Source organism: Hoplias malabaricus, chromosome 5 (genome assembly GCF_029633855.1).
Source record: "Hoplias malabaricus isolate fHopMal1 chromosome 5, fHopMal1.hap1, whole genome shotgun sequence".
NCBI classification, from domain to species: Eukaryota; Metazoa; Chordata; class Actinopteri; order Characiformes; family Erythrinidae; genus Hoplias; species Hoplias malabaricus.
The window spans coordinates 43,898,477-43,923,982 of NC_089804.1; the positions used below are offsets into that span (position 1 = coordinate 43,898,477).

General features: G+C 38.1%; 1 protein-coding gene across 1 annotated transcript in view; it reads left to right on the top strand.

The window, feature by feature from the left end:
* The window catches only part of mical1 (microtubule associated monooxygenase, calponin and LIM domain containing 1), a 61,138-nt gene that overhangs the window by 6,756 nt on the left and 28,876 nt on the right, over positions 1–25,506 (top strand). The window contains exons 2-11 of the mRNA XM_066670926.1: positions 7,504–7,799; positions 7,913–8,120; positions 9,310–9,423; positions 9,499–9,594; positions 9,859–10,014; positions 10,115–10,215; positions 22,886–23,143; positions 23,492–23,607; positions 24,645–24,771; positions 24,853–24,925. Coding sequence (XP_066527023.1) covers positions 7,539–7,799; positions 7,913–8,120; positions 9,310–9,423; positions 9,499–9,594; positions 9,859–10,014; positions 10,115–10,215; positions 22,886–23,143; positions 23,492–23,607; positions 24,645–24,771; positions 24,853–24,925 — 1,510 coding nt within the window. The 5' untranslated portion in view covers positions 7,504–7,538. The remainder of the gene's footprint in view (positions 1–7,503; positions 7,800–7,912; positions 8,121–9,309; positions 9,424–9,498; positions 9,595–9,858; positions 10,015–10,114; positions 10,216–22,885; positions 23,144–23,491; positions 23,608–24,644; positions 24,772–24,852; positions 24,926–25,506) is intronic.

Here is a 25,506-nt window from a genome sequence, read left to right on the forward strand (position 1 = left end):
ACTAATAGCATTGGTTATTGAAGAATTTCTAAACTACTCAAGGTTCCATTGAGCACTGTTGGGGCCATAATCCAGAAGTTGAAAGAACATAATTTCACCACAAACCAGGCATAACCAGGTGGCACTGGCATGCTTCATTCAGTTAAAGGAAGAATGAATGTACAAATGTACAGAGACATTCTTGATAAAAATCTACTTCCATCTACCAGGATAATGAAGAAGAAAATGTGGACATTTCAGCAAGAAAATGATCCCAAACACACAGCAGAAGAAACTCAATTGGTTTCAGAGAAAGAAAATATAACTGCTAGAATGGCAATCACCTGACCTGAATTCAACTGAAAATCTATGGAAGGAACTAAATCTTAGAGTTCATAGAAGGAGCCCACTGAACCTTCAGGATTTGAAGAGCATTTGTGTGGAAGAATGACCCAAAACCATACCTGAGCAATCCATGCAACTAGTTTCTTTATACAGGAGACATCTTGAAGATGTCATTACAAACAAAGGCTTTTGTAGGAAGTATGAAATACATTTCAGTAAGCATGTGCAATGCTTTTTCCCTGTCATTTCTCATTATTACACATAATTTACAGATGTCTATGTTTTGATTTATTTGCATGTGTGGATTGGATGGGTTGTTACCAACATCTGGTGAGAGTTTCATGTCAATTGCACCTTTTAGAAATATATTTACTTAAATTGTTGACATGTTCAGTACTTATTTCATCCGTATTATTAATCAATTAATTAATTATTTTTAAATTCTCACTTATGCCTTCTGGGGCTAAAAGATGATCATGTTAATATTTAAATCATAATTTGAAAGAATGCAGTTTTCTAATCCCAAAGGCAGCAGTTAATTCTAGCCTACATTAACAAAATATATTTTAACAAATTTTATATGTGGAAAATTAACTTCTATATAACAGAGGTAAACAAACACTGAGCCGTGTATGTGATGGCAACTCTGTGAAAGTCTTTACAAGTCTCTGCATTCGGTGCTGAACCTTACAACCAGAAGTTCTTGGTTATCAAAACTTGACAGGATCTTAATTGGTATAACATAATTGCAATATTGGTCAGAGAAATTGCTACTAGATATTTTCCCCAAATCGTTCAGGCCTAATGCCTTGCTTTCACAAGTTCTTTCTAAAACCATCAGTCACTATCAGCGCCACATCAAGGAAGAGGTCCTTCTTTCTAACCCGAAGTTTCTTAATCTGACTAAGGACCAATTTACATGACCTCTTCTCCACTTCCCTCATGAACTAAACATGTAGCCTCCTCTTCTTATTTCCAGTATCATTAAATCTGCTCCTTGCCCCTGATATTTCATCAATATAAGTAGCTTGTTGCACATCTGATCAGATTTCTTATAAAATAAAATTTAAACTGTTAGGGCTCTCTTCCGCGTGCTACCTTGACCCCATCATCCACACCACCCCACCCCTGAGTAGACCAGAATTGGTTTGGTGAAAATGCTATCTGTTGCTTAAGAATTTATTATACATGCTGTTGGTTAGTTGGTACTAATGAGCCAGGATACAGTTGTATGCAAATCTTTAGGTGTACCTTATTATATGTAAGGTTTGGTGGTGTGGAAATAGGTTAGTATATCCTCTACTCTAAGCACAATATTTATGTTCAGCTAAATTAAGGCTCAAACTAAATTGAACAAAAATAATGAAATGTGTTTTACCATTAGTTCTATGTAAAGGATCCCACCTTATTTTCACTGGGAAATAACCAGAACATATTCTTTCACCAGGGCTGTCCAAACCTTTGCATTTAATTCTGTGCTCTGAAAAGCTCGAAAAGCTTGTCATCTTGAAACTGAAGCCCCCTGGTAGACAACAACTTGTCATGGTCTTTGCTTACTGTGAAACTGAATACATAACAGCAAAAGAGACAGAAGAATTCTCCTTATACTGATTAAGTGTCTTTTAACTGTCTGTCAGTCTTCCTGGTTTATATACTTCCTTATATCTTCATATAATTTGTATATCTCTAGCCTTCAGTAGAGTCACCAGAAACATTCTTATGATGCCATACTATGTACACCATTGAGTAATAATTATACTTCTATAAGTGGTCTTATATGTAAATAATGACAGCTGACTGAAGCACCTAAGCCTCAGAATGGGAAGGATGTTGCACAAATAGGATATGTGTGATGTGTAGTTGCTGCATTTGCTGTGATCAAACCATTTCAGGAAGTGGTAAAACTATTTTAAACATATACTGCGGGTTAACACTGACTAATTAAAGGTTTTATACTCATACTTGTCATTTGATGAGCTCACATATTCAATATCATGTTTTCCTGATTTTCTAAGTGATAGTTATTTTATATATAATATAAATATTATTATATTTTTAAAGAGAAGTATATAAAAATGAACTAAATGTAAACTAAATGTAGTTCAACTAAATGAACTAAATGATCTTATGCACATGCCTCATTTTATTAGTTCTCCAATTTGTTACATTCAGCAAGTAACTCAATAAAATGTGCAGAAATGTGTTCTCTACAGACTGTGTACAGACTGACTACAATGTATACATGTAGATCGCACTGGATTTCGGATTTCCACATATGAATAAATAAAAATTATGATGTATTAGAAATAGAGTGCACTATTAAGATCTAGATTCAGTAATTTCATGACTTGCATTCTGCATTACATAGGGATTATGGAGTGATTAGGGATTATACCTCTAGTTACTCACATGCTATGTGGTGTTTTAATATCTCTCATTAAGCGGTACTACTGTTTTCATATTTGTATGGGAAAATGTCCAATTTTAGAAATATCTGGCTCCATGTGTATGGGGCTTAAATTGCATTGATTACCAGTGATGACAGTTTCATACAAGTAGTGTTAACAACTGCCATGACTTAATCCTGGGCTTTACCAACTATTAATCCAACACAATCTAAGCTTCAACATGCTTTATGTGTTTACTATCACAGGCGAAATTCAAAGTTACTGGAAGAACAAGTGCTGCTACTGTTGTAATGTAATAATGTCATATTTCTGGATATACTACCCTACATGGACAACTACAATAACAATGTAATTAATATTAATATATTTTGTTTTAGTAATTTTCCGACAGTTTCTTGCTCTGAAGTGTTTGGTGCAGGCATAGTGGTCATATGAGTAGTAACTTGTCAAATAAATGGTAAAACCTATATATATTTATTTTACCTCCTTCCACATTCAGCCACATCTGGGATGTTGTTAAAAGGGGCAAACTCTGTTTCTGCTGCTATGTAAAAGAGGTTGTGCACTTATTACTCACAAAATCCCCTGGTGACATCAAGCTGTTTCCTACTGTGCACTTCTAGTTTCTGGTAACTTAATGGAACAATCAAACAACATCCTTGTAGCTTGTGCTATTTTATATCAGGCTTAAACTATTCATGGAATATTCCTGTTAACTGTTTTAAGCAGGAAGAATGAATGATTCACAAGTTTCCTTCTTTCCTGTAGAAGCCTTCGCAGTACAGACATCACATTCCCATCTGTCACTTATCAAATAGACATCATTACAAATAGAGGCTGTGGGTCATAAAGGTGACTCAAGGTGTAACTCGTTTCTGATAAGTGACTCTGCTTTGGGATCACTGAAGTTGGGCCTCTGCTATTATGAAGCTAGCAAACATAGTAGTGGTGCTGTTCAATGTCGTGTCCCAGCATGCAAAGGCTAAGAAGTATATGAATCCCAATGACTACCAACTGATTACTAGCTGTGGGCCTTTTTCAAATTCGTTGTTGTTGAATGTTGTCCCAACACACTGAGCGAACCGGACTTCCCAAAAAAGTTGGGACAAGAGTGGCTGGAAAAAGGAAACTGAGCATATAACGAACAGCTGGAAGACCAATTAACACTAATTAGGTCAATTGACAACATGATTTGGTATAAAAAGAGCTTCTTAGAGTGTCAGTGTCTTTCTGAAGCCAAGATGGTAAGAGGATCACCAATTCCACCATTGTTGTGCAGAAAGATAGTGCAGCAATACCAGAATGGTGTTACCCAGCGTAAAATAGCAAAGACTTTTAGGTTATCATCAAACGTGCATAACATCATCAAAAGATTCAGAGAATCTGGAACAATTGATGTGCGTAAGGGTCAAGGCTGTAAAACTCTACTGGATGCTCGTGATCTCCGGGCCCTTAAACGTCACTGCACCTCAAACAGAAACGCCACCGTCCAGGAAATAACAGAATGGGCTCAGGAATACTTCCAGAAAGCATTGTCAGTGAACACAATCCACCGTGCCATTCAGCCGTTGCCAGCTGAAACTCTACAGTGCAAAGAGGAAGCCATTTCTAAGCAAGCTCAGATGTTTGCACTGGGCCAGGTTTTTTTTACAATGGAGTGTGGCAAAATGGAAAACTGTTCAGAAGCCTGCATCACTGATGGTATGGGGTTACATGAGTGCTTGTGGCATGGGCACCTTGCATGCCTGGAAAAGCACCATTAATGCAGAGAACTATGTTCAGGTTCTAGAACAACATATGCTCCCATCTAGACGTCATCTCTTTGAGGGAAGACCCTACTTTTTTCAACAAGATAATGCCAGACCACATTCTGCAGCAATCACAACACCATGGCTACGTAGGAGAAGGATCTGGGTACTGAAATGGCCAGCCTGCAGTCCAAATCTTTTACCTATAGAGAACATTTGGTGCCTCATAAAGAGGAAGGTGCGACAAAGAAGGCCCAAGACGATTGAACAGTTAGAGGCCTGTATTAGACATGAATGGGAGAGCATTCCTATTTCTAAACTTGAGAAACTGGTCTCCTCTGTGCCCAGACGTCTGTTGAGTGTTGTAAGAAGAAGGGGGGATGCCACACAGTGGTAAAAAATGGCCTTGTCCCAACTTTTTTTTGGATTTGTTGACGCCATGAAATTTAGAAACAACATATTTTCCCTTAAAATGATACATTCTCTCAGTTTAAACATTTGATCTGTGATTTGTGTTTTATTCTGAATAAAATATTAGATGTTGGCACCTCCACATCATTGCATTCAGTTTTTATTCACAATTTGTTTATATATATATATATATATATATATATATATATATATATATATATATATGTGTGTGTGCACAGCTACATAGTTAATGCTAATGGTTCTAATTAATTTCATACATTTAGAAAAATTAAGTAAAATATAGCATATGGATGTGGGCCACATCTGGCAAGGATATGGCACTGCCCCAGCTAGTAAAATTGTATCGGCCCACACTCGGGCCGAGTCACACGCCATAACCTGTCCAGCAAGCCATAACTAAATCGCGATAACCGGACCACGGCCGAGTTTGAGCCAGAAGCACGCAATTAGTGCCAGACGACCCAGATCTGGCTCATTATCTGTTGTAATAGTTTATTTCTATACACCACCCCACCACCCCAACACACACACCCCACTACCAGCCCACCCTCCCTTCCCTCAGAAAAGGTTACAATCAGGTTCATGGTGAAATTACTGCTTTATTAAATAACTTACATTCTCAGAAAAAAAGGTGCATTATTGGTCACTAAACGTACAAGTGTTTAAAAGTCCAGTTTTGTTCCTTAAAGGTACATTGCGTTCTCTTCTCCAGAGGGAGACATACATGTTTGTAATATTTCATTATAGAAATGTCATATAACAAAAAAACATAATAAAAGTCCTGGAGATGAAACAGGGTGTATGAAATCAACACATTTTAAAATCTACATCTATAATATAATCATGTTCCCTAATTAAATGCACAAATATGTACAATTGAAGGTACCACCACAATGATAACAATAATACATGTTAATATTACGATAATGACAATGTAATATCAGTGTACTTTTCTTTTTTTGTAATAAGTGTACTTTTCATACAACCTTGAAACCATGTAAACATACAGCAGTTGCAATGTATACAAACAGTATATAAAATCAATAAATAGAAAATACATTTGTAACTGGCATTGAAATTTGAAAATGGCATTGAAATTTGAAATTTGAAACATTCAAATACTGTTTTTCAAAAAAAAACAAAACAACTATTTGGTTTTACACCCTAAGAACTGCCATTTACATTCAGACTTTTCTTTAAAAATACCTAATTTATGTACTACGCTAAGGCCATATAATAAAACGCTTAAAATACAAAAATATTTCACCAGTAGGATTGGAAAAGTAAAGAAAAGAAATGGCAGAAAGGTACTTTAAAACAGTTTGAGTTTCCTCAGATGTGTGGAAGTACACATTTGACACTTATTCATGGCACACATCAGTTCCATCAACAGTTTGCAAGCCTCTGCTGTGTTGTCACACTTTGTCAATACCTCACTGCCCTCAACAATGATGGAAATATCAGCTGTATCCTCATCTCTGGCAGCCTGGACAGCACGATGTTTAGTGTAGTGAAGAATGCTCAAGTGTAGTCACCTCAGTTGTACTCCTTGTTGAATTCCAGCTCTATAATTAAACATATAGAGATTATGTACATGTTTTGTTCTCTTCCATGTATTTTCTTTAAAAATATTTAATGAAAAACTGTAAACTGCTTATGCATGGAAATTCATTAACTACAGAACTTCAAATGTAAAAGATAATCAGGTTACAGTACAAACTGTTATACAAACGATTATGTTACAACCGATGCTAAAGATCTCCTCTAAATAAATTAAATTAACCTCCTATCTGCTTTTCTCCCTTCCCACCAGTCCAGTCATCTTCCAAAACTTAAATAACAATTTCCTCGCCAGCCGACAGTGCCAACATGCAGCCGGAACTTGGCCAGATACAGGGTGCCGCGTTCCAGCCGACAGTGCCAAGCCTGAGCCAGAATCGGCTCAGATCTACATTGCTAGCTGGGGCTGGTCCACTGTCGGCATTGGCAACCTGCATGTTAGCCTAGAGTGGGCCATATTTGAATACATACATTTGGCCCATATGTGCCAAACCATATCTGGCCCATCTATGGCACAGACATGGCAGTGCTGCCTATAACAAAACAGCCTGTGAGACAAAAGCAAACCACATATACAGAAATTCATATGGCCCACTTGCACAGATATGGCTGTTCTGCCTACTGGAAAACTGTATTTTGCACACTGCATTTAGCTATGGGTCCCAGTGTTGGAATACAAACTGCTGTACAACTCACTAGAGATTTAGAAAGGTTTGTTATGCTTTGTTTAACATCCATCAAGTTCAAAGGGTCACCTTAATGTGCTAGACTTATTCTGAATATTGTGGAACTTGATTCTGTTGTGTTCAGGTCCTTTCTGTGTATGTGCTAAAACAAGCTTATTGACCCATTTGCATTGAGGTTCTATGACTATTATGTGGATGACAATAACCTTCGGCAGCCTTAACATGTATGCCTCAGTTTGTTCTGATTTTAGTAGCAATATATCCAGCAGGACATTTGGTCCCATTGTACAGCTTTATTAATACTATTTACTAATGTACACTTTTCCTCCTTCATTACTCCTTTAGGTCATTCAACAGGTTGTACATTGATTCCTATCACTATGGTTGATACACAGAAGTTTGGTAACCCTGCTCATGCTCTGTTTGACTGCTTTTTGGCTGCTCAAACATGCAAAGAAGTACAGCAGAACTTTGCAGAGCTTTGTCAACACCTGGATGTGCACACCCAGGACTACTCCCAATTCTACAATAAACTGAAACACAGACTTAATTACTGGAAGGGTAAGGACCTCTGGGAAAAGATTGACAAGCGAGCCTCCCACCCAGACTATGAGCAAGGCAAACCCTGTGTTAAAACAAAGGTATGATCATGCCTGAGCTACCTCATGTAACATTTGTTTTTATAAATTACATTTTCTAAGCAGTCATTTGTGTTGTCTTATTTTGTGCAACTATCTTGTGTTTTCTTTTTCAGTGTTTGGTACTTGGAGCAGGTCCATGTGGGCTGAGGACTGCTGTAGAGTTGGCTCTGCTGGGTGCACAAGTGGTTGTGTTGGAGAAGAGAACCTCTTTCTCCCGGAATAATGTCCTGCACCTGTGGCCCTACACCATCCGAGACCTGCGCAACCTTGGTGCAAAGAAGTTCTATGGGAAATTCTGCTCTGGCTCTCTCGATCACATAAGTGAGCTCCAAAAACCATCACAATTCTCAGATTTAAAATGCCTTTCGTTCATGTGTAAAGTCGAGTAAAACAATGAATGCCATGTGTTATAAAAGGTCAGTTTATTATTATTATGGGAGGCTAAACTTTAATGCCTATTTTAAATGTATAATTTTTGGGAATAAGGACAAGAAGGTTAACAGAATAATATTAAAACCAAATTATTTGAAAATTCTAACTTACTCTATTATGTCTACAATTAAGTTTTAAACCATTTTTTGTAACGCTCTATTATCATTTAATTGTAAATGTTTGTACTATTAAAAATTATTTGGATTTTATTTAAAAAAATTAATACACTATATTTACAATTGCTAATATCAAAATCACCACCCTTAAATCATCTAACCCAAGGTTCACGCAACATATGAATAGAATATTATGCTCAAGAACAGAACAAAGAGTGAAAGAATGTTTGAATTTTGTTATTTGATCACATTATTTAATGATATGTTTATGTAATTATATGTTACACAAAAAACATTTGTATTTGTACACCTAATACTACAACAAAAAGGGGGGCAATTGTTGGCTTAACAATATACAAAGCCTCTTATATATCCACTTGTTTTCTGGTATGTAGATATCAAGAGAAAACAAACAGAAGGCAATCTTCCAGGATTTTTCTTTTAGTAAAAAAAAAAAAATTAAATAAATATATCACAAGCTCAAAAAGAGAAGATTGCAAAGTCGCCTTCAGGCTTCTTCAGGTGTTAAATTACATATTTTGCATTCCTCTTTTTATTGCCGTGGTGCACTTCTACCTCCCTGAGAAGTATCATCACACACACATATACACTCTTCCACTGTAATCCACTTATCATTTTGTGAGCTTGCCAAGTGTTTTTGTGTTAAAATAAAATACACCTAATATTACAAAAATGGCATTTGAAAAACCTTAAAACTTCAATAGGTGATAATATAAATCAGATAATATAAAATCTGCATTTGAATCCTTATAAATTGTAAAATCCTATTGTTTGTGTCTGCATTAACAATAGTCTAAGTCTAACAAAAGTTCAGTCTAAGTTCATTTACACATGTAGTGATGAGGCAGTTTGAGTACAGGCCTACAGGTTAGTATTTCCAGAAATTGCACCGAAACAAAATTTGACAGTTATTTGACTGGAACATATATTGTCATATACAGGTATTCGTCAGTTGCAGTTGATTCTGCTGAAGCTGGTTCTGCTGTTGGGGGTTGAAGTTCACACAGGAGTGTGCTTTAAAGGTCTTCTGGAGCCTCAGTCATCAGGACCAGCAGGTATGCAGCTAATTTTTGTTGATGTGTGTTTGTAACCGAGACCTGAGCTAGAATTAAACTATGGTTCCCTTCCAGGCTGGAGGGCCTTGGTGCATCCTGAGTCTCACCCTGCTGCTTCTTACCAGTTTGATGTCTTCATCTCAGCAGGAGGAGGCAATTTTGTGCCTGATGGTAAAGATATTGGTTCACATGCATGCCAGTCAATGTTGTTAATATTAAATGTTTAGCTTTGCAGTTAATGTTTTCATAATATGAAAGACATAGGGAATCATTTAGACATCCATTTAAGGCAAATATTTATTTTGGGGGAACAACATTTAAGATGATAGAAATGTATCTAAATAAAAGCAAGGTTTTTAGAAGACAGTATTGAAATGAAATAATTTTTTCAATGATAGACAAACAGATGTTAAATAAAACATCTCTCTGTATCAGGCTTTAAGATAAAGGAGTTGAGAGGGAAGCTGGCCATTGGGATCACAGCTAACTTTACAAATCGCCGTACAGCAGCTGAGGCCCAGGTGCCAGAGATCAGCGGAGTGGCCCGCATCTACAACCAGAAGTTCTTCCAGCAGCTGCATACAGACATGGGTACAAAGAAAGAAATCGTTGAAATAAATCCATGAAAGACACTGAACTGTTCTGCTTTTTTGATATCCTCAGTCTGCCCCCCACTCTTTCAATTTTTTAGGTATTGATCTGGAGAACATAGTCTACTATAAAGATGACACCCACTACTTTGTCATGACTGCCAAGAAAACTAGTCTGTTGAAGAAAGGGGTCATTAAGCAGGTAAGGCCAGCAAGACACACTGAACATTTTAGGCAGTCGGTGCACTAGGATTCTCATACTTTTTATCTTCGGTCATAACTAGCTGATCCAGTGATTCATACAACATTTAGAGAGCAGATTTGACCGTCTTGATCAGTTCTCATATTTTAGAAAACAGGCAGTAACTTGAGCTGAACTAACGAATCAGCTTCAGTGTATGACATCAACCACTCCCAACCAGGGCCGTAACAAGAATTAAACTTTTATTGAGGTCCAGATTGCGTGAATGCAAACCTAGTTCACTTCACAAAACCTAAAAAAACATATAGACTTCTAATATATGTTACCCATCCATTCTCCCATAAAGTGCTTTGACACCACTTATATGTATTTTGTTTTACATTTACCTCTCTCTCTCTCTCTTTCTCTTTCTCTCTCTCTCTCTATGTGCTCATCCTCCTCTCTCACTTCTCTTTACTGATTACAAAAAACAAACATACATAAAATAATATTAATAATCACAAACATTCATTTTGGCTACATATATAAGAACTACAGGGGTTGGACAATGAAACTGAAACACCTGGTTTTAGACCACAATAATTTATTAGTATGGTGTAGGGCCTCCTTTTGCGGCCAATACAGCGTCAATTCGTCTTGGGAATGACATATACAAGTCCTGCACAGTGGTCAGAGGGATTTGAAGTCATCCTTCTTGCAGGATAGTGGCCAGGTCACTACGTGATGCTGTTGGAGGAAAACATTTCCTGACTCGCTCCTCCAAAACACCCCAAAGTGGCTCAATAATGTTTAGATCTGGTGACTGTGCAGGCCATGGGAGAGGTTCAACTTCACTTTCATGTTCATCAAACCAATCTTTCACCAGTCTTGCTGTGTGTATTGGTGCAGTGTCGTCCGGATACACGGCACCGCCTTCAGGACACAATGTTTGAACCATTGGATGCACATGGTCCTCCAGAATGGTTTGGTAGTCCTTGGCAGTTGCGCACCCATCTAGCACAAGAATTGGGCCAAGGGAAGGCCATGATACGACAGCCCAAACCATCACTGATCCACCCCCATGCTTCATTCTGGGCATGCAACAGTCTGGGTGGTACTCTTCTTTGGGGCTTCTCCGCACCGTAACTCTCCCGGATGTGGGGAAAACAGTAAAGGTGGACTCATCAGAGAACAATACGTGTTTCACATTGTCCACAGCCCAAGATTTGCGCTCCTTGCACCAATGAAACCGACATTTGTCATTGGCATGAGTGACCAAAGGTTTGGCTATAGCAGCCCGTCCATGTATATTGACCCTGTGGAGCTCCGGACGGACAGTTCTGGTGGAAACAGGAGAGTTGAGGTGCACATTTAATTCTGCCATGATTTGGGCAGCCGTGGTTTTATGTTTTTTGGATACAATTCGGGTCAGCACCCGAACATCCCTTTCAGACAGCTTCCTCTTGCGTCCACAGTGAATCCTGTTGGATGTGTTTAGTCCTTCTTGGTGGTACGCTGACATTACCCTGGATACCATGGCTCTTGATACATCACAAAGACTTGCTGTCTTGGTCACAGATGCGCCAGCAAGACGTGCACCAACAATTTGTCCTCTTTTGAACTCTGGTGTGTCACCCATAATGTTGTGTGCATTGCAATATTTTGAGCATATACTGTGCTCTTACCCTCTGCTAATTAACCCTTCACACTCTGCTCTTACTGGTGCAATGTGCAATTAATGAAGACTGGCCACCAGGCTGCTCCAATTTAGCCATGAAACCTCCCACACTAAAATGACAGGTGTTTCAGTTTCATTGTCCAACCTCTGTAAGTATTTAGTACCACATTAATATAAGCATACAGTATTAATCCATGTAGGATTGATTGACCATGCCATATGTTAGTAAAAATATTAGTAGTATACTGCATATTCAATCAAATTAACCACATTAATTCTGTAATTAAAAAAAAAAAACAACAGTTAATGTTCTTATAAGACACTATATTACAAAACATGTATTCAAATGCTTTTTACAAATGATGTTGTCACTAAGCAGGTTCACAGAATTCCTGTAAAGACATTTTGACATGAAATGTAAAGAATGTAAAAATTCCCCAGGTGAGCAAGCCAGGGGCAACAGTGGCAAAGAAAAAAACTCCCTCAGAGCTGTGGAAGAAACCTAGGGAGGAAACAAGGCTCACAAAGGGGTTCTATACTTTTCTGGTCAATCTACTGGTAATAATAGTTAGAAATCCATGAAAACTTCAATATAGGGTGGGCAGCTAGACCAAGGCAAGTGGTGGTGGCTGGAGCATGGGCATGGTTCTTTCCTGTGATAAAGCGACAGTGTAAGAGAACTGACAATTGGCAGTTTGTTGTGCAGTTAATTTCGAAACCATGTTATTCACAGCTACAGACGATTTTAGCTTGCTGTTATTATGATGGACTCACTTCATTAACGGACGTGACTTTAAATGACTTACACGTTTCTTTGAAAAATAGCACTTTATGTCCACCTTTGCTTCCATCCTCACTCACGTTTGACACTCATATGTCACCCATGAAAATGTGATTTAACTCTTTCTGCACCTCTAGGTTAATGAAATGTTGACAGATCAGGTTTTTATTTTGCTTGTTTGTTTTGTTTTGGAGGGGATCAGGTAATTGGTGAGGACAATTAAATAATCTCCGGTTATTGGTGGGGAAACGTCACCTCCGTCCATGCTAATTCTATGCCCTTAACCAGAAGGACACAAACACGGGAGCATCCTGGAATGTTGGCATCCCTCCACTCCACTATCAAAAAACCTGAGTGATCGTGTGCAAGCGGCAGGACGACACCACCAGTGTCTCAGTTTATTATAATTCCCTGTGTCCATAGACTCCTGGATCTGCCGCCTTTTATCTAATGCCTGGATCAGACTACGCAATATTTTTGTTTTTTACAACGTTTACTATGTCAGATTAGCAATAGATTATGCTGTGTATAGGTCGTGAGACTGGCAACACTACATGTTTGACACAGACCATTGTTCGTTCACATCATTGCGTGAGTTCAGAGTTTTTCTGGGAAGCTGGTATGTGCTGATGGTTTTGTGTTCCCAAAAGAAGAAGAAAAAACAATTGTGGACCTGTTCCTGTGTGTTTCTAGGAGGAGAGAATAGACTCTCTGTCCTGCAGAGAGAACTTGAGGTAATGTGTTAACATGTCAAGAGTATTTCCTCAGTTTTGTTTTTCCACCTGACAGCTGTAGCAGCAGCCTCCCTTTTTCTCTTCTCTGTGTTTGCACGCCAAAAAGCACTCTGTCCTCCTATTGGTCATCGTCAAGGGACATGCCGTAGGATATGCTAGACTATTCGTTGTGGTGTCGTGGGGCATCCCAGACGTCACATGACTGATCTTTGATTATATCACACTTCGCGACCATTACTCGCCCCCAATGCTCAAATTGGAAATTTAGTTGGATACGACAAAATCGTGCCAAAATTGGGCTAAATTTGTGTATTCTGATCTCAGCATAAGGAGGAGCATTAACTACCAAAAGCTAAACTGAACAAATGAGTTTTCAGCCTAGACTTGAAGAGTGCAGTTGTGTCTGAGGCCCTAACAATTTCTGGATGATCATTCCAGAATTGGGGGGCTTTATAAGAAAAAGCTCTTACCCAAGCTGAGGCCTTCTGAATCCTGGGAACTACTAAAAATCCAGTACTCTGTGATCTGAGTAATCTTGGAGGCTCATAATAGCACATAGTATCTTAAAGCAATTCAGGAGTGAGCCCATGTAGGACTTTATACGTCAATAACAGAATATTGTAATCAATACAGAATTTAACAGACAGCTAATGAGGTGATGGTAGAACAGGACTGATATGTTCACATTTTCTAGTTTTAGTCAAGACCCTGGCTACAGCATTTTGAACTAGTTGAAGTTTACTTAAATTTCCTCAAGTGCATCCTTGAAGTAATAAAAGCATGTACTAATACTTCTGCATCATAAGGATAAGGCATTTCTTATCTTTGCATTGTAAAAGATGCGTAACAATGGAAGTTAATCTTATGGTTTCTAATAACTGTGCCTAATTGTAAAATGCATAATGTTATAATGTATAATAACGGTCCTAAAATAGAGCTTTGCAGAATTCCAAATCTTACTTTAGAATAATTGGAAGATAAATTGTTTACCTTTATGAACTGATAACATTCCATTAAGTAAGATTTGAACCATGATAGGGAGGTGCCTGTGATTCCAACCATGTTTGCTAGCTTTTCTAGGAGAATATTGTGGTCTATTGTATCAACAGCTGCACTGAAGTCAAGTAGCACCAAGAGGGATACGTAGCCTTGATCATTTGTTATCTTGACTAGAGCTGTCTCAGTGCTATGATGTAGCCTGAATCCAGATTGGAATTTTTCTTATGTAGGAGAAATGTAGGAGACACAACAGAGAACAGAACAGAACAGAAGTAAAAGTGAACTGATGACAGATGAAGGGGTTATAGTAATGTGAGTGTAGTATATTAGTGATGTATGAGTCTGGGGAAGGAGAAGGTGATCAGGGATTCTGTGCAAGTTAAAAGTAGGTGCAGAGTTAATTTGAGATAAAACAGCATCCATTCACAGCCAAGCATGATATTGTAGATGAGACAAGGCCAGGATCTTGTACAGGACACACAGGGGCTGGATCAGTGCAACACCTGGAGAGCAGCAGGACGTCTCAAAGCATGAGAGAGACAAGAGAAAGAAAACCAGACAAAGGGAACAAATAAAAATAAAGAGGTTAATAGGGTAGTATGGGTAGTATAGGATGGTAAAGAACAGGCAAAATTGTCCTGCGAAAAAAGCTTCCACTGGTCAGGCAAGAGAACCCAGCAACGTGTTACCAGATATAGAGAAGGAGTAACCTGAAGGTGAGTGATTAACCAAAAGCATGTTTGAAAAGGTAGGTTTTTAGTCTAGATTTAATTATTGAGAGTGTGTCTGAGCCCCGAACAGTAACCGGAGGCTATTCCCGAGTTGAGGAGCTTTGTGAGAAAGCACTCTTCCTCCTGCAGTGTTTTTCTTAATGCGAGGAACTAAGAGCAGATGAAGAATCCTGTGAGATGAGAAGAGGAATCCTGTAAACGAAGTGTACGTGATGGGCGATAAGGTATGAGAAGTTCAGTAAGATACTGCGGGCCTAAACCATTTAGAGATTTATAAGCTAAGAGGAGTATTTTACATTTACATTTATGCATTTGGCAGACGCTTTTATCCAAAGCGACTTACAAAACTTATTTTATAGTCAATGCAAAATTTGACAGGTAGCCAGTGTAGGGACGAGAGAACTGGGGTGATATGTTCGAATTTTCTAGCTCTAGTGAGCACCCTGGCTGCTGCATTTTGAACTAACTGAAGCTTGTGTAACGCTTTGCACGAGCTCCCTGCCAGGAGCGCATTGCAGTAGTCTAGACATGAAGTTATAAAAGCATGCACTACTTTCTCTACATCTTTTAAGGATAAAATATGCCGAATTTTGGCAACAATGCGTAAGTGGAAGAAGACGGTTTTGACTGTATTGAATATGTGGGTATCAAATGTGAGAGTCGAATCAAAGTCTACCCCTAAGTTTTTAATGATGGTATTGTGTTTTACTGTTGAATTATCAAGATTAATAGCAGCATTTCTGAGTGAATGTATCTGGGTATCTGTACCTAGTAACAAGACCTCAGAATTTAACATGAGAAAATTTAGCATCATCTAGTCTTTAATTTCAGTTAGACATTCTGCTATTTTATGTAGACAAGCAACATCATTAGGTTTGGCTGATATATACCGTTGTGTGTCATCAGCGTAACAGATAAACGTATTTTAGATAAACAAATTGATAATGGTCAGACAAAATAGGATCTGAACCAAGAGTAGGCAGATCCTTTTATTCCTACCAGATTTTCCAGCCTATCAAGAAGCATCACATGATCTATGGTATCAAACGCTGCACTAAGGTCAAGCAGCACCAGAATAGAGTGTAGCCCTTATCAAGTGAAAGGAGTAAGTCATTAGTAACTCTTCTTAGAGCTGTTTCTGAGCTGTTTAAATTACACTTACTCAACCTCCTTTGCCTGATAGTCTTGGGGTATGTACACAATTATAGCCTACAGGGGTGGCTTCATTTACTGTTGTATATTTATTTGGTCTGACCCACGTTTCCATGAGACAGAAAGCATCAAATTTATGATCACTTATAATTTCATTTGCCATGACTGGTTTTGAGTGTAGTGATCTTATATTGAGTAACCCAAATTTTAGAGCTTGCTGCTGTCATCTGAATATGATTTAATAGCCTGTCTGTCTGCTGCCTGGTCCTGGCTCTGGATTGTCAGCAGCTGTTTACAGTACTTTGCTGACTAACTAAAAGACAATGTGCTGTGCTGCAAGAAAGTAAGACGGCAGCCTCCTACATGAGTTGGATACCATCCCTACCTATAAGACCAGGCTTGCCCTCGAAATGTAACCAATTATCTATAAAGCCCACTTGATTTTCGAAACACCACTTGGACGTACAGCAGTTTAACGCCAAAAGTCTGCTGTATGCTTCAGCGCCGTGCTGCATTGGGATGGGACCAGAGCAAATTACATCATCTGGGCCAGTTTAATCACCTCTAATATTACCCTTAGTTACCTGAGACTGCAACAGACGATTATTATTGGCCCCTACATGAATGACTATCCTCGAACATATTAGTGAACAGTCTAAGTTTCCACTAATGTCTGGCAATCTGGATCCCTAAAAGAATAGCCAATTTTGGATGTCGAATGATAGAATCTCCTATAACCAGAACACAACAGGCTCCTCGGCATGTGCTGAGTGGGGCAAACCTAACTGACACACAAATCGGAGGAGCGTGTTGTTCTGGTGGGCTAGCTTTGGCCTCAGTGTTAGCATTAGGCTATGTTGCCAAGATTCCCCATTCACCCCACTGTGAGGGCTCTAACGCTGGAGTCGAGGGGGTGCTAACTCTCCCTAAGGAACTTGGAGTTGCTAGCAGACTGTGGACTACACGGAAAACAAGATTAATCACTTTTCATTTTACAACGAGAGGCCATCATTTTGTGACACAACTGCAATTTTTGTCCACCCTGTCATGGACAAGCACAATATATGACAGGGTGGAAAATAAGGTACAAGATAAGTAAGTTAGATGTTACATTATTGATGCAAAAGTACTTTACTGCAATACTCATGTTTTGAGTAACTCATTTGAGTTAAACTTGTTGTTTAACTCATGAATCTCAAAAATTCCAAAATGACTGCAGCACAACTTTTTGAACAGGAAATATCAAAACTCCGTGACAACGATAAGAGCTCCTTTCATAGCAGGTATCATTCCTTTAAAGAAATATTTCATATTTACAGAAATTACAGTAGTTTCATTAATAGACTGGATCACTTGTTTCTACACTCATTGTCCATTTTATCAGCTCTTCTGACCACACAGAGCACTTTTAGTTCTACAATTACACAATGTAGATAAATGAATGCTCTACATACTTTTTAATCCCCATTTCACTCTGTTTCCTAAATGGTAAGGACCCCCCCCCCCCCCACAGGACCCCTACAGAGCATGATTTGTTATGATTTTGGTGGTGGATCATTCTCAGCGCTGCAGTGACACTGACGTGGTGGTGGTGGTGTGTTAGTGTGTGTTGTGCCTGTACGAGTGGATCAGACACAGCAGTGCAGTTGGGAGTCCTGTGGGGGACCTGACTATTGAAGAACAGGGTTAACTGGGGAAAAGAAAGCATGCAGAGAAACTGAGGGACTACAGAGTGTAATTGTATTACAAAGTGCTCATGTTTGGTCAGTGGAGCTGATTAATAGACAATGAGTGTAGATACAAGGTAGGTGTTCTTAATCCAGTGATAATACAGTGTCTCCATAATACATGGTAAATCTTATATTTTATATTTGTCAGTAGGGACTGGATTTGGGTGTGTGAGTAATGTTGAATTGTTCAAGATGACTTTGTTTTGATTCAAAATTAAATTGTCATATTTTTAAATAATTTTAGTTTACTCAATATTTTACCACAGTAGGGTGGACATGTTAGGCTTGACCTCAAATTAGTATTGAGACATTGTGAGAAATATTATGTGAAATTAACTTATATATTAGATGTCTTTGCAGCAAGTATTTTCTGTCCCTTGAAGATAAGGTTAGGAAGGTTGTGATATCACTGCTGTCAAATGTCACTTTCTTAAAGGGGCAGAATTCACGAGATGACAATTTTAAATATCCTGATATTTTTATGAATATGGCTAAATTAATCATTGAAATACCTTTATTATTAACACAGTTATTGAAATCTTTAAAAATATATAATTTTTTGTTTTCAATTTTCACCATTTAACCACTTAAAAGAATCATTCAAGCTAATCAGGCAATAGTTCCTAGATAGAATTTATGTCACAAAGCATAAATAAATCTGAGAGGAAAATTCCTAGAATCAAGAGCAGAAAGTATATGTGAATGCAAAACAGAAAAAAATATATAAAAGTATGTTTTATAAATATAATTGGTCATTCTTCACTTGATGGGCGGCACGGCGGCGCAGCAGGTAGTGTCGCAGTCGCAGTCGCAGTCACACAGCTCCAGGGGCCTGGAGGTTGTGGGTTCGATTCCCGCTCCGGGTGACTGTCTGTGAGGAGGTGTGTTCTCCCCGTGTCCGCGTGGGTTTCTTCCGGGTGCTCCGGTTTCCTCCCACAGTCCAAAAACACACGTTGCAGGTGGATTGGCGACTCAAAAGTGTCCGTGAGTGTGTCTGTGTTGCCCTGTGAGGGACTGGCGTCCCCTCCAGGGTGTATTCCCGCCTTGCGCCCGATGATTCCAGGTGGGCTCTGGACCCCCCGCGACCCTAAATTGGATAAGCGGTTACAGATAATGGATGGATGGATTCTTCACTTGTCTGGTTTTATAATAAGATTAAATAAAAACATGCACTGAAATTGTATGTACACAGTTGATTGTAAATCCACTTTTATTTAATTGATTAAAACATCATTAATATCACATAGTTCTAGAAAAACTTGAAAAGCATATCATTCTCACAAAACACTATTGGTACACAAGTTTTTAAATAAAGTGTAGGTTAAAGCCTTTTTACAACTTGAGGGGTACTTGGGTAAAATGAATTTTACCATTAAACATTAAGTTACAAACATAACTAATTGCTAATCACTAGCATTACAGATGTTCATATTACTTCGCTACCTCAGTGTTGTCTCTCCATTCAGTTGACTAGAAATTTAAAAAGCTAATGTTAGTGAAGTGTGCTAAATATTCATGGTCATGCTTAATGTAGTTTTTATACCGTCTAGATAAAGGATTACACAATTTCTTGTGTTGTCAAAAGGACACATTTATTAACACACACAGTATATAGTTGCAAGTTTGTCCAGGATATTATTTTATTTTAACTAGCCAAGTCTTTATTGATGGAGGGCATATATACATACATATGTATGTAATATCTAAAAAAAAAAAGTGGTATCAAATCATTGATCAATGGAGATTCAAGACCCTCTAAGACCCTCACACATGAAATTTGTTTCATAACTCAGAAGCGAGTTCTGAGAAGAGAGATTCCCAAAGCAAAAGATCAAAAACGCAGCAACAATGAAAGCAAAGACTGGCAAAATACAAACAAAAATCTGTGTCAAATAACTGTAAAGAGTAAAAAGGTAACAAAGTATATTTTAAAAATATATTTTTGATATTTTTTTTTCTGTTTTGCATTCACAATATATACTTCATTCATTCATTATCTGTAACCACTTATCCAAATCAGGGTTCCGGTGGGTCTAGAACTTATCTGGAATCATTGGGCACAAGGTGGAAATACACCCTGTTGGGGGCACCAGTCCTTCACAGGGCAACATACACACATTCACTCACACTTACCAACATTTTGTGTCCGTAAACAGCCACCACCTTTGTTAACACAATACAGAAAAATTATCAGTGACCTCTCTTCACTCTCAGTCACTCTTCTCATCACACTCATTCTCATTCCCCAGTTGGGAATTTGAGATAACACCCTGAGAGTATCGTAAACCTCACTCCAGGGATCTTTTATGGCACAAGGTTTTAAAGGCTCAAGCAGGTCTCCTCAATGGAATGCAGAGAGACACACAGACACACATGTCCTCTCACACATCTTAAAGACTATTAAAACTAAAAGAATCAAACATACCTTAAGTTCTTACATGATAAACAATTTGCATATAGGTACACCTGTGGGAAATTAATTCCATTTAGACAATCAAAATGGGTGGAATTAATTTACATGTTTTTTAAAATCACTAAAACAGGTTCTAGGCAGGAGAAACCCAGAACCTAGAAAGAAAATGTAGAGAGAGAAGAAAAGAGGAGGGGTGGAATGAAGGAGAAACTTGGATTCACCTGCTTCCAGCCTGGAAACTCAGCTGAGAGAGCCCAGAAATTCTAACCTGAATTTTTTTTTTCTAGTAGAAAAAGAAAAACTATAGTTTAAGAAAAGCTATAGTTTAAATCTAGCAAGCCTCAATGCCACACCCAGAGCATGGAAGAAACCTCAGACCTCTGACCCTCAAAATGGTGACAAGAGCTTCAGGATCAGCGATGAAGAAGGCCACATGCTCCTCCAGAATGATCACATTCTGAGGTGTTGTTTCTGAACAAACGCCCGAGATAGACATGCATGGACTTGGCTCTCACAAAGATGAAGATCAGCAAGGAAGAAGAATCCCACATGCCTCTCAGAATGCCACCAGCTCCTATGGAGTGGTCGTGTCCAAGGCTTCGTCTTTGACCAAAAGCCAAATGGAAGAAGAGGTGCAATGCTACACTCTCCCTGCTCCCTCATGTATGGTCTCTCCTGGGCCTTTTTCTCAGAATGTCATTCTGAGGGTGCATGTGGCCGTCTTCTCCGTCGCTAGTCCAGAAGCTTTTGTTATCACTTTGAAGATCTGAGGTCTGAGGTCTCCTTAAATGCTCTGGCCGTGGCATTGAATTTTTGCTGGAATAACTACAGTCCTTCTTACTATAGTTTTCTACTAGAGATAAAATTTAAAATAGAACTTTTGTTCTATCTGGACCACGCCAAAGACTATTTAAGAGAGCCATAAGACAGTCCGTTGCCTGCAGAGGGCTGTGGAGTCATTTCAAAACCCAAGTCATTTCTCTCTTTAGCCTTGAAAAAGGCTTAAAAAGAGAAAAAGTATGAAGTGAAGCGAAGGGGTGTAAAAAGAGCCCGCGTAAACCCACCTTTAATACCTGACTGGTCCTCAGAAATTGAGGATTGGAGCGTCTGTTGCTCCTGATTGGCTGTTTCCTGCACCTTGTTAGTGACATCACATACAATTTATGACACTTGACAAGAGAAAGACGATTCTTGTTGAATGACCATCCCAAGATTTTGAATCATACTTTTGCATTATAAAAGAAATATTACACAAAGCAATATCATTAAGACAAACCATGTTTTACATAATTCTTAACCAGATAACACACAGTGTATGTGGCCACATTGGTTCTACATAAGTTCATATAAAAACTCATATAAAGGTGATTTAAAACATATGTAAATTAATTCCACCCGTTTTGATTTGTCTAAAAGGGAATTCATTTCACACAGTGGTACACATAGGCAACTTGTTCATCAGATAAACAAAAGAATTAAGGAATGTGTGATTCTATTGTTTAACAGTCTTTCAAAATGTGTGAGAAGTTTTAATCAAGGTTGAGTCTTTGAAGTCCCTTCGACTCTTTATAAATCTCCTATTTTACCACCTCCAAAGTGGCCCTTAACTCTAACCCAAGCATTGGTCTTGCATCTTTTCATTGTTTCTGTGCCTCATAAATGTTTGATCCAAAGACCTGAAACTTGGACTCATCTGTACACAACACTGTCTTTCAATCTTCCAGTGTCTTTTCTCTTGGGCTCATAGTCTTCCCTTTTTATTGGCCAGTCTGAGGTATGGCTTTTTCTCTGTAATTCTGCCATAAATTACAGCATTCTGAACAATTTTGGCTTGACAAGCTTATGTGAAGCAAAAGTGAAGCAGACCCCCTACAGTATCACTGTAATTTTGAAGTATGATGATTTGTCAGTTATTAGGGTGTGATTATACAGCTTAATCCCTCAGATTCATAATAAGAGACACTTAATAAATTAACTGTACTGTATTCTTGTTACACTTCATGTCAAACATGTTGTTTGCACTAGTTTGTCTATTCATAAACTTATGCTTCAGTAACAGTACACACAATGCATATATTTATATTGTATATTATGAATTTATTTATTTTTATATTGTATATTGCATTCCATTATTTAGTGAGTGTCATGTATGTTTCTTGTCTGGGTGTTTGTTTATTTTTTAGTGTATGTTCTGTACTTGTTCCATACTTCCATCTGTATTTTGCATAGTTCTATGTAATTTGCTGCTGTTGTGCCAACACCTTGTTCCAGTACACCGTATAATAAGTAACAACAATAGAATTGACTTCTTGACTGTACTATATTTAGTTGCTCTCTCCCAACAAACAGCTTATCTGTAGAGAACATTGAGTTTTTTGTGCTTTGAATAAGTCACATGCCAGGGTTGTCATGAGGAAACCGTCTAGCACAAAGATACCACTTTATTATGTTTTCTCTCACTCTCATTTTTCAGGACTGTAGTGATGCAGAGAAGCTGTTAGCCCAGGCTAATGTTAACCAAGAGGCTTTGTTGCAATACGCATATGATGCTGCTCAGTTCTCCACGGGCTACAAACTGCCTGACCTGGAGTTTGCGCTGAACTATGTGCACCAGCCTGACGTAGCCATGTTTGATTTCACCAGCATGCACCGTGCAGAGAATGCCTCATTGTTGAGGGAGAGGAGGGGCAAGAAACTCCTCATTGGACTGGTTGGAGACTGTCTGGTAGAGGTGTGTTTAAGGCAAAAGCCAGTTAACATATTAAAATATGCATGTACGTTTATCATGGTTGTCCAAATAAAAACTTGTATCTCCAAAGCAGTAACTTTATAGGAGAAAGAAAAAACCCTCTTAACTGTCAATGGATGTTCATGTCACAAGATTTTATTACCAATAATTTTGGAGCATTTCTATTGGTCCATCACTTATGACATTTTCACGCAATGTGACAGCTACTTTGTTCAAATGATACAGTAAACTAATAATTTGACCAAAATGGAGATGCATATTTTTCATTGGACAAGAGACCTATAGAATTCATATGTGCTGTTGTTGGTATGTCACTCTTTATATGTGCAGCCTTTTTGGCCCTTGGGGACAGGCATTGCACGGGGCTTCCTGGCTGCTTTTGATACAGCGTGGATGGTGAGGAACTGGGGTAAGGGAGTACCTCCCCTGCAGATCCTGGCTGAGAGGTACTAGAAGTATTAATGTTTATTTCATGTGTAGCATTATTATTGAGACACACAATTAGATTTTAAATGTTTACATTTTTAAGTGTTATTGACATAAAATTTCTAGCACTTAATACTTTATTACATCCCAGCCTTTTTTCATTGCTCTACCAACATTTGCCTCTCAAGGATTACTCTTTAAATTTCAAGAGTAATTTAGCAGAAAAACTAATAAATGAGGATATAATGATCAAAGGTTGAGAGACAGAATGTATGGCACCTCCGGTATTCACAGTCTAAAACTGGAAGCATGATACAGAACATTTCCAGATTAAATGGTCTTGGTCTAGGTTATGATTTTTGATTCAGTACTGTTGTGTTGTATATGCATAGCCTTTAGTGTGCTTACTAAGTTAGCATGTTAGCAGGGATAATAATAAAATAAGGTCAGATACTGTCTCAACAGAAGTTGCATACTGTCTTGTTATTATTCCCCAGGTTGAACATAGCACACTTGCATTTATGGCTTTGAATTTTTGCCTTTATGACTGAAGTTTTGGTATACAATGCTCATGCAAAGGAAAAGGGGGAAAAATACATATTTCTCATAGGCCCTATGTTCATAGTTAATGCTAATTCATTAATTGGTAAGTGGTTCAAACCCTATATTAATATGCTGCTATTTACATATTCTTGACAAAGTTGATCTATTCATGACTACATTAATGCCACTATTTGTTCTTACCCAATTTCCAGTCTGTCTTGTCTTGGTTGTTTATTGAAAACAGAAGTCCCGTGTTTATGTTGCACACATAACAGTGTTATGTCCCAGAGGTCATAACAATGATCATGTGAGGTCCCAGAGTAATATTGTTTTTTTTTCCACTGTATAATTGTACAAAGTTTGGATGACATATTGCCTCCTGTTACTGTATATTATACATGTGTGCTATTCAAAATTAATGTTTCAAACCATTGTTTAATATATATTTTTATATTTAATATTATACAGATTAGCAGGTAGCATTTATATCTTCTCCAATCTTTGAATGAAACAGGGAAAGTGTTTATCAGTTGCTGTCGCAGACCACACCTGAGAACACCAGCAAAAACTACTCTGCCTACAGCATAGATCCCAGCACGCGTTACCCCAATGTCAACCTGTCTTCCATCAAACCTAAACAAGTAAGACTTAAGTAGCCTCAGTGCACTTTTAATCTAATATATGAGTCTATTTTACTAATTGAATCTGTTTCTTTTCATTAGGTGCAGCATCTCTATGATGTTGAGGACAAGAAAAATAAAATGAAGAATAATCCTTTATCCAATAAAAACCAAGGTCAGGAACAAGAAGCAGTCATTCTCTTAGAATTTAGGTTTTGGTAAATACAGAGTTTAGTCAGTGTTAGATCAGGTTTAAAACTACAAAGGTTTAAAAAATTACACACCTACATATAAAACAAAACATTGTGTACGTCCTGAGTGGGAACTACAAGTATAAAGGTATTCTTCATCTATAGCTGTTGTTCTTTGTCCTGGTCCTAGTGGGCCACTGCCCTGCACATTTTAGAGATTCCTCTGCTCCCAAATCACCTGATGCAACTAAAAGAGCTAATTATCACCCCCTTCCAGAGTTGAAGTGTGTGTGATGGAGTGAAAAGAAAACTACAACATGCAGTGCAGACCCGGATTGAAAAACACTGCTCCATAGAAATCTTATGTTGTAATTTCGTACCATTAAAACATGTAAAGTTAGCTAAAAACACAAGATGTGCAGCTGTATTGTTAGCATATTATTTTTATTTATGTATTATTAATTTTAAAAACATTTTATATTCAAAATGTCTTAAACAGTTTTTAAGACAAAACGGCACACTATTTGTAATCAGATCAAGATGCATATGAGATTTTAAACCCCTT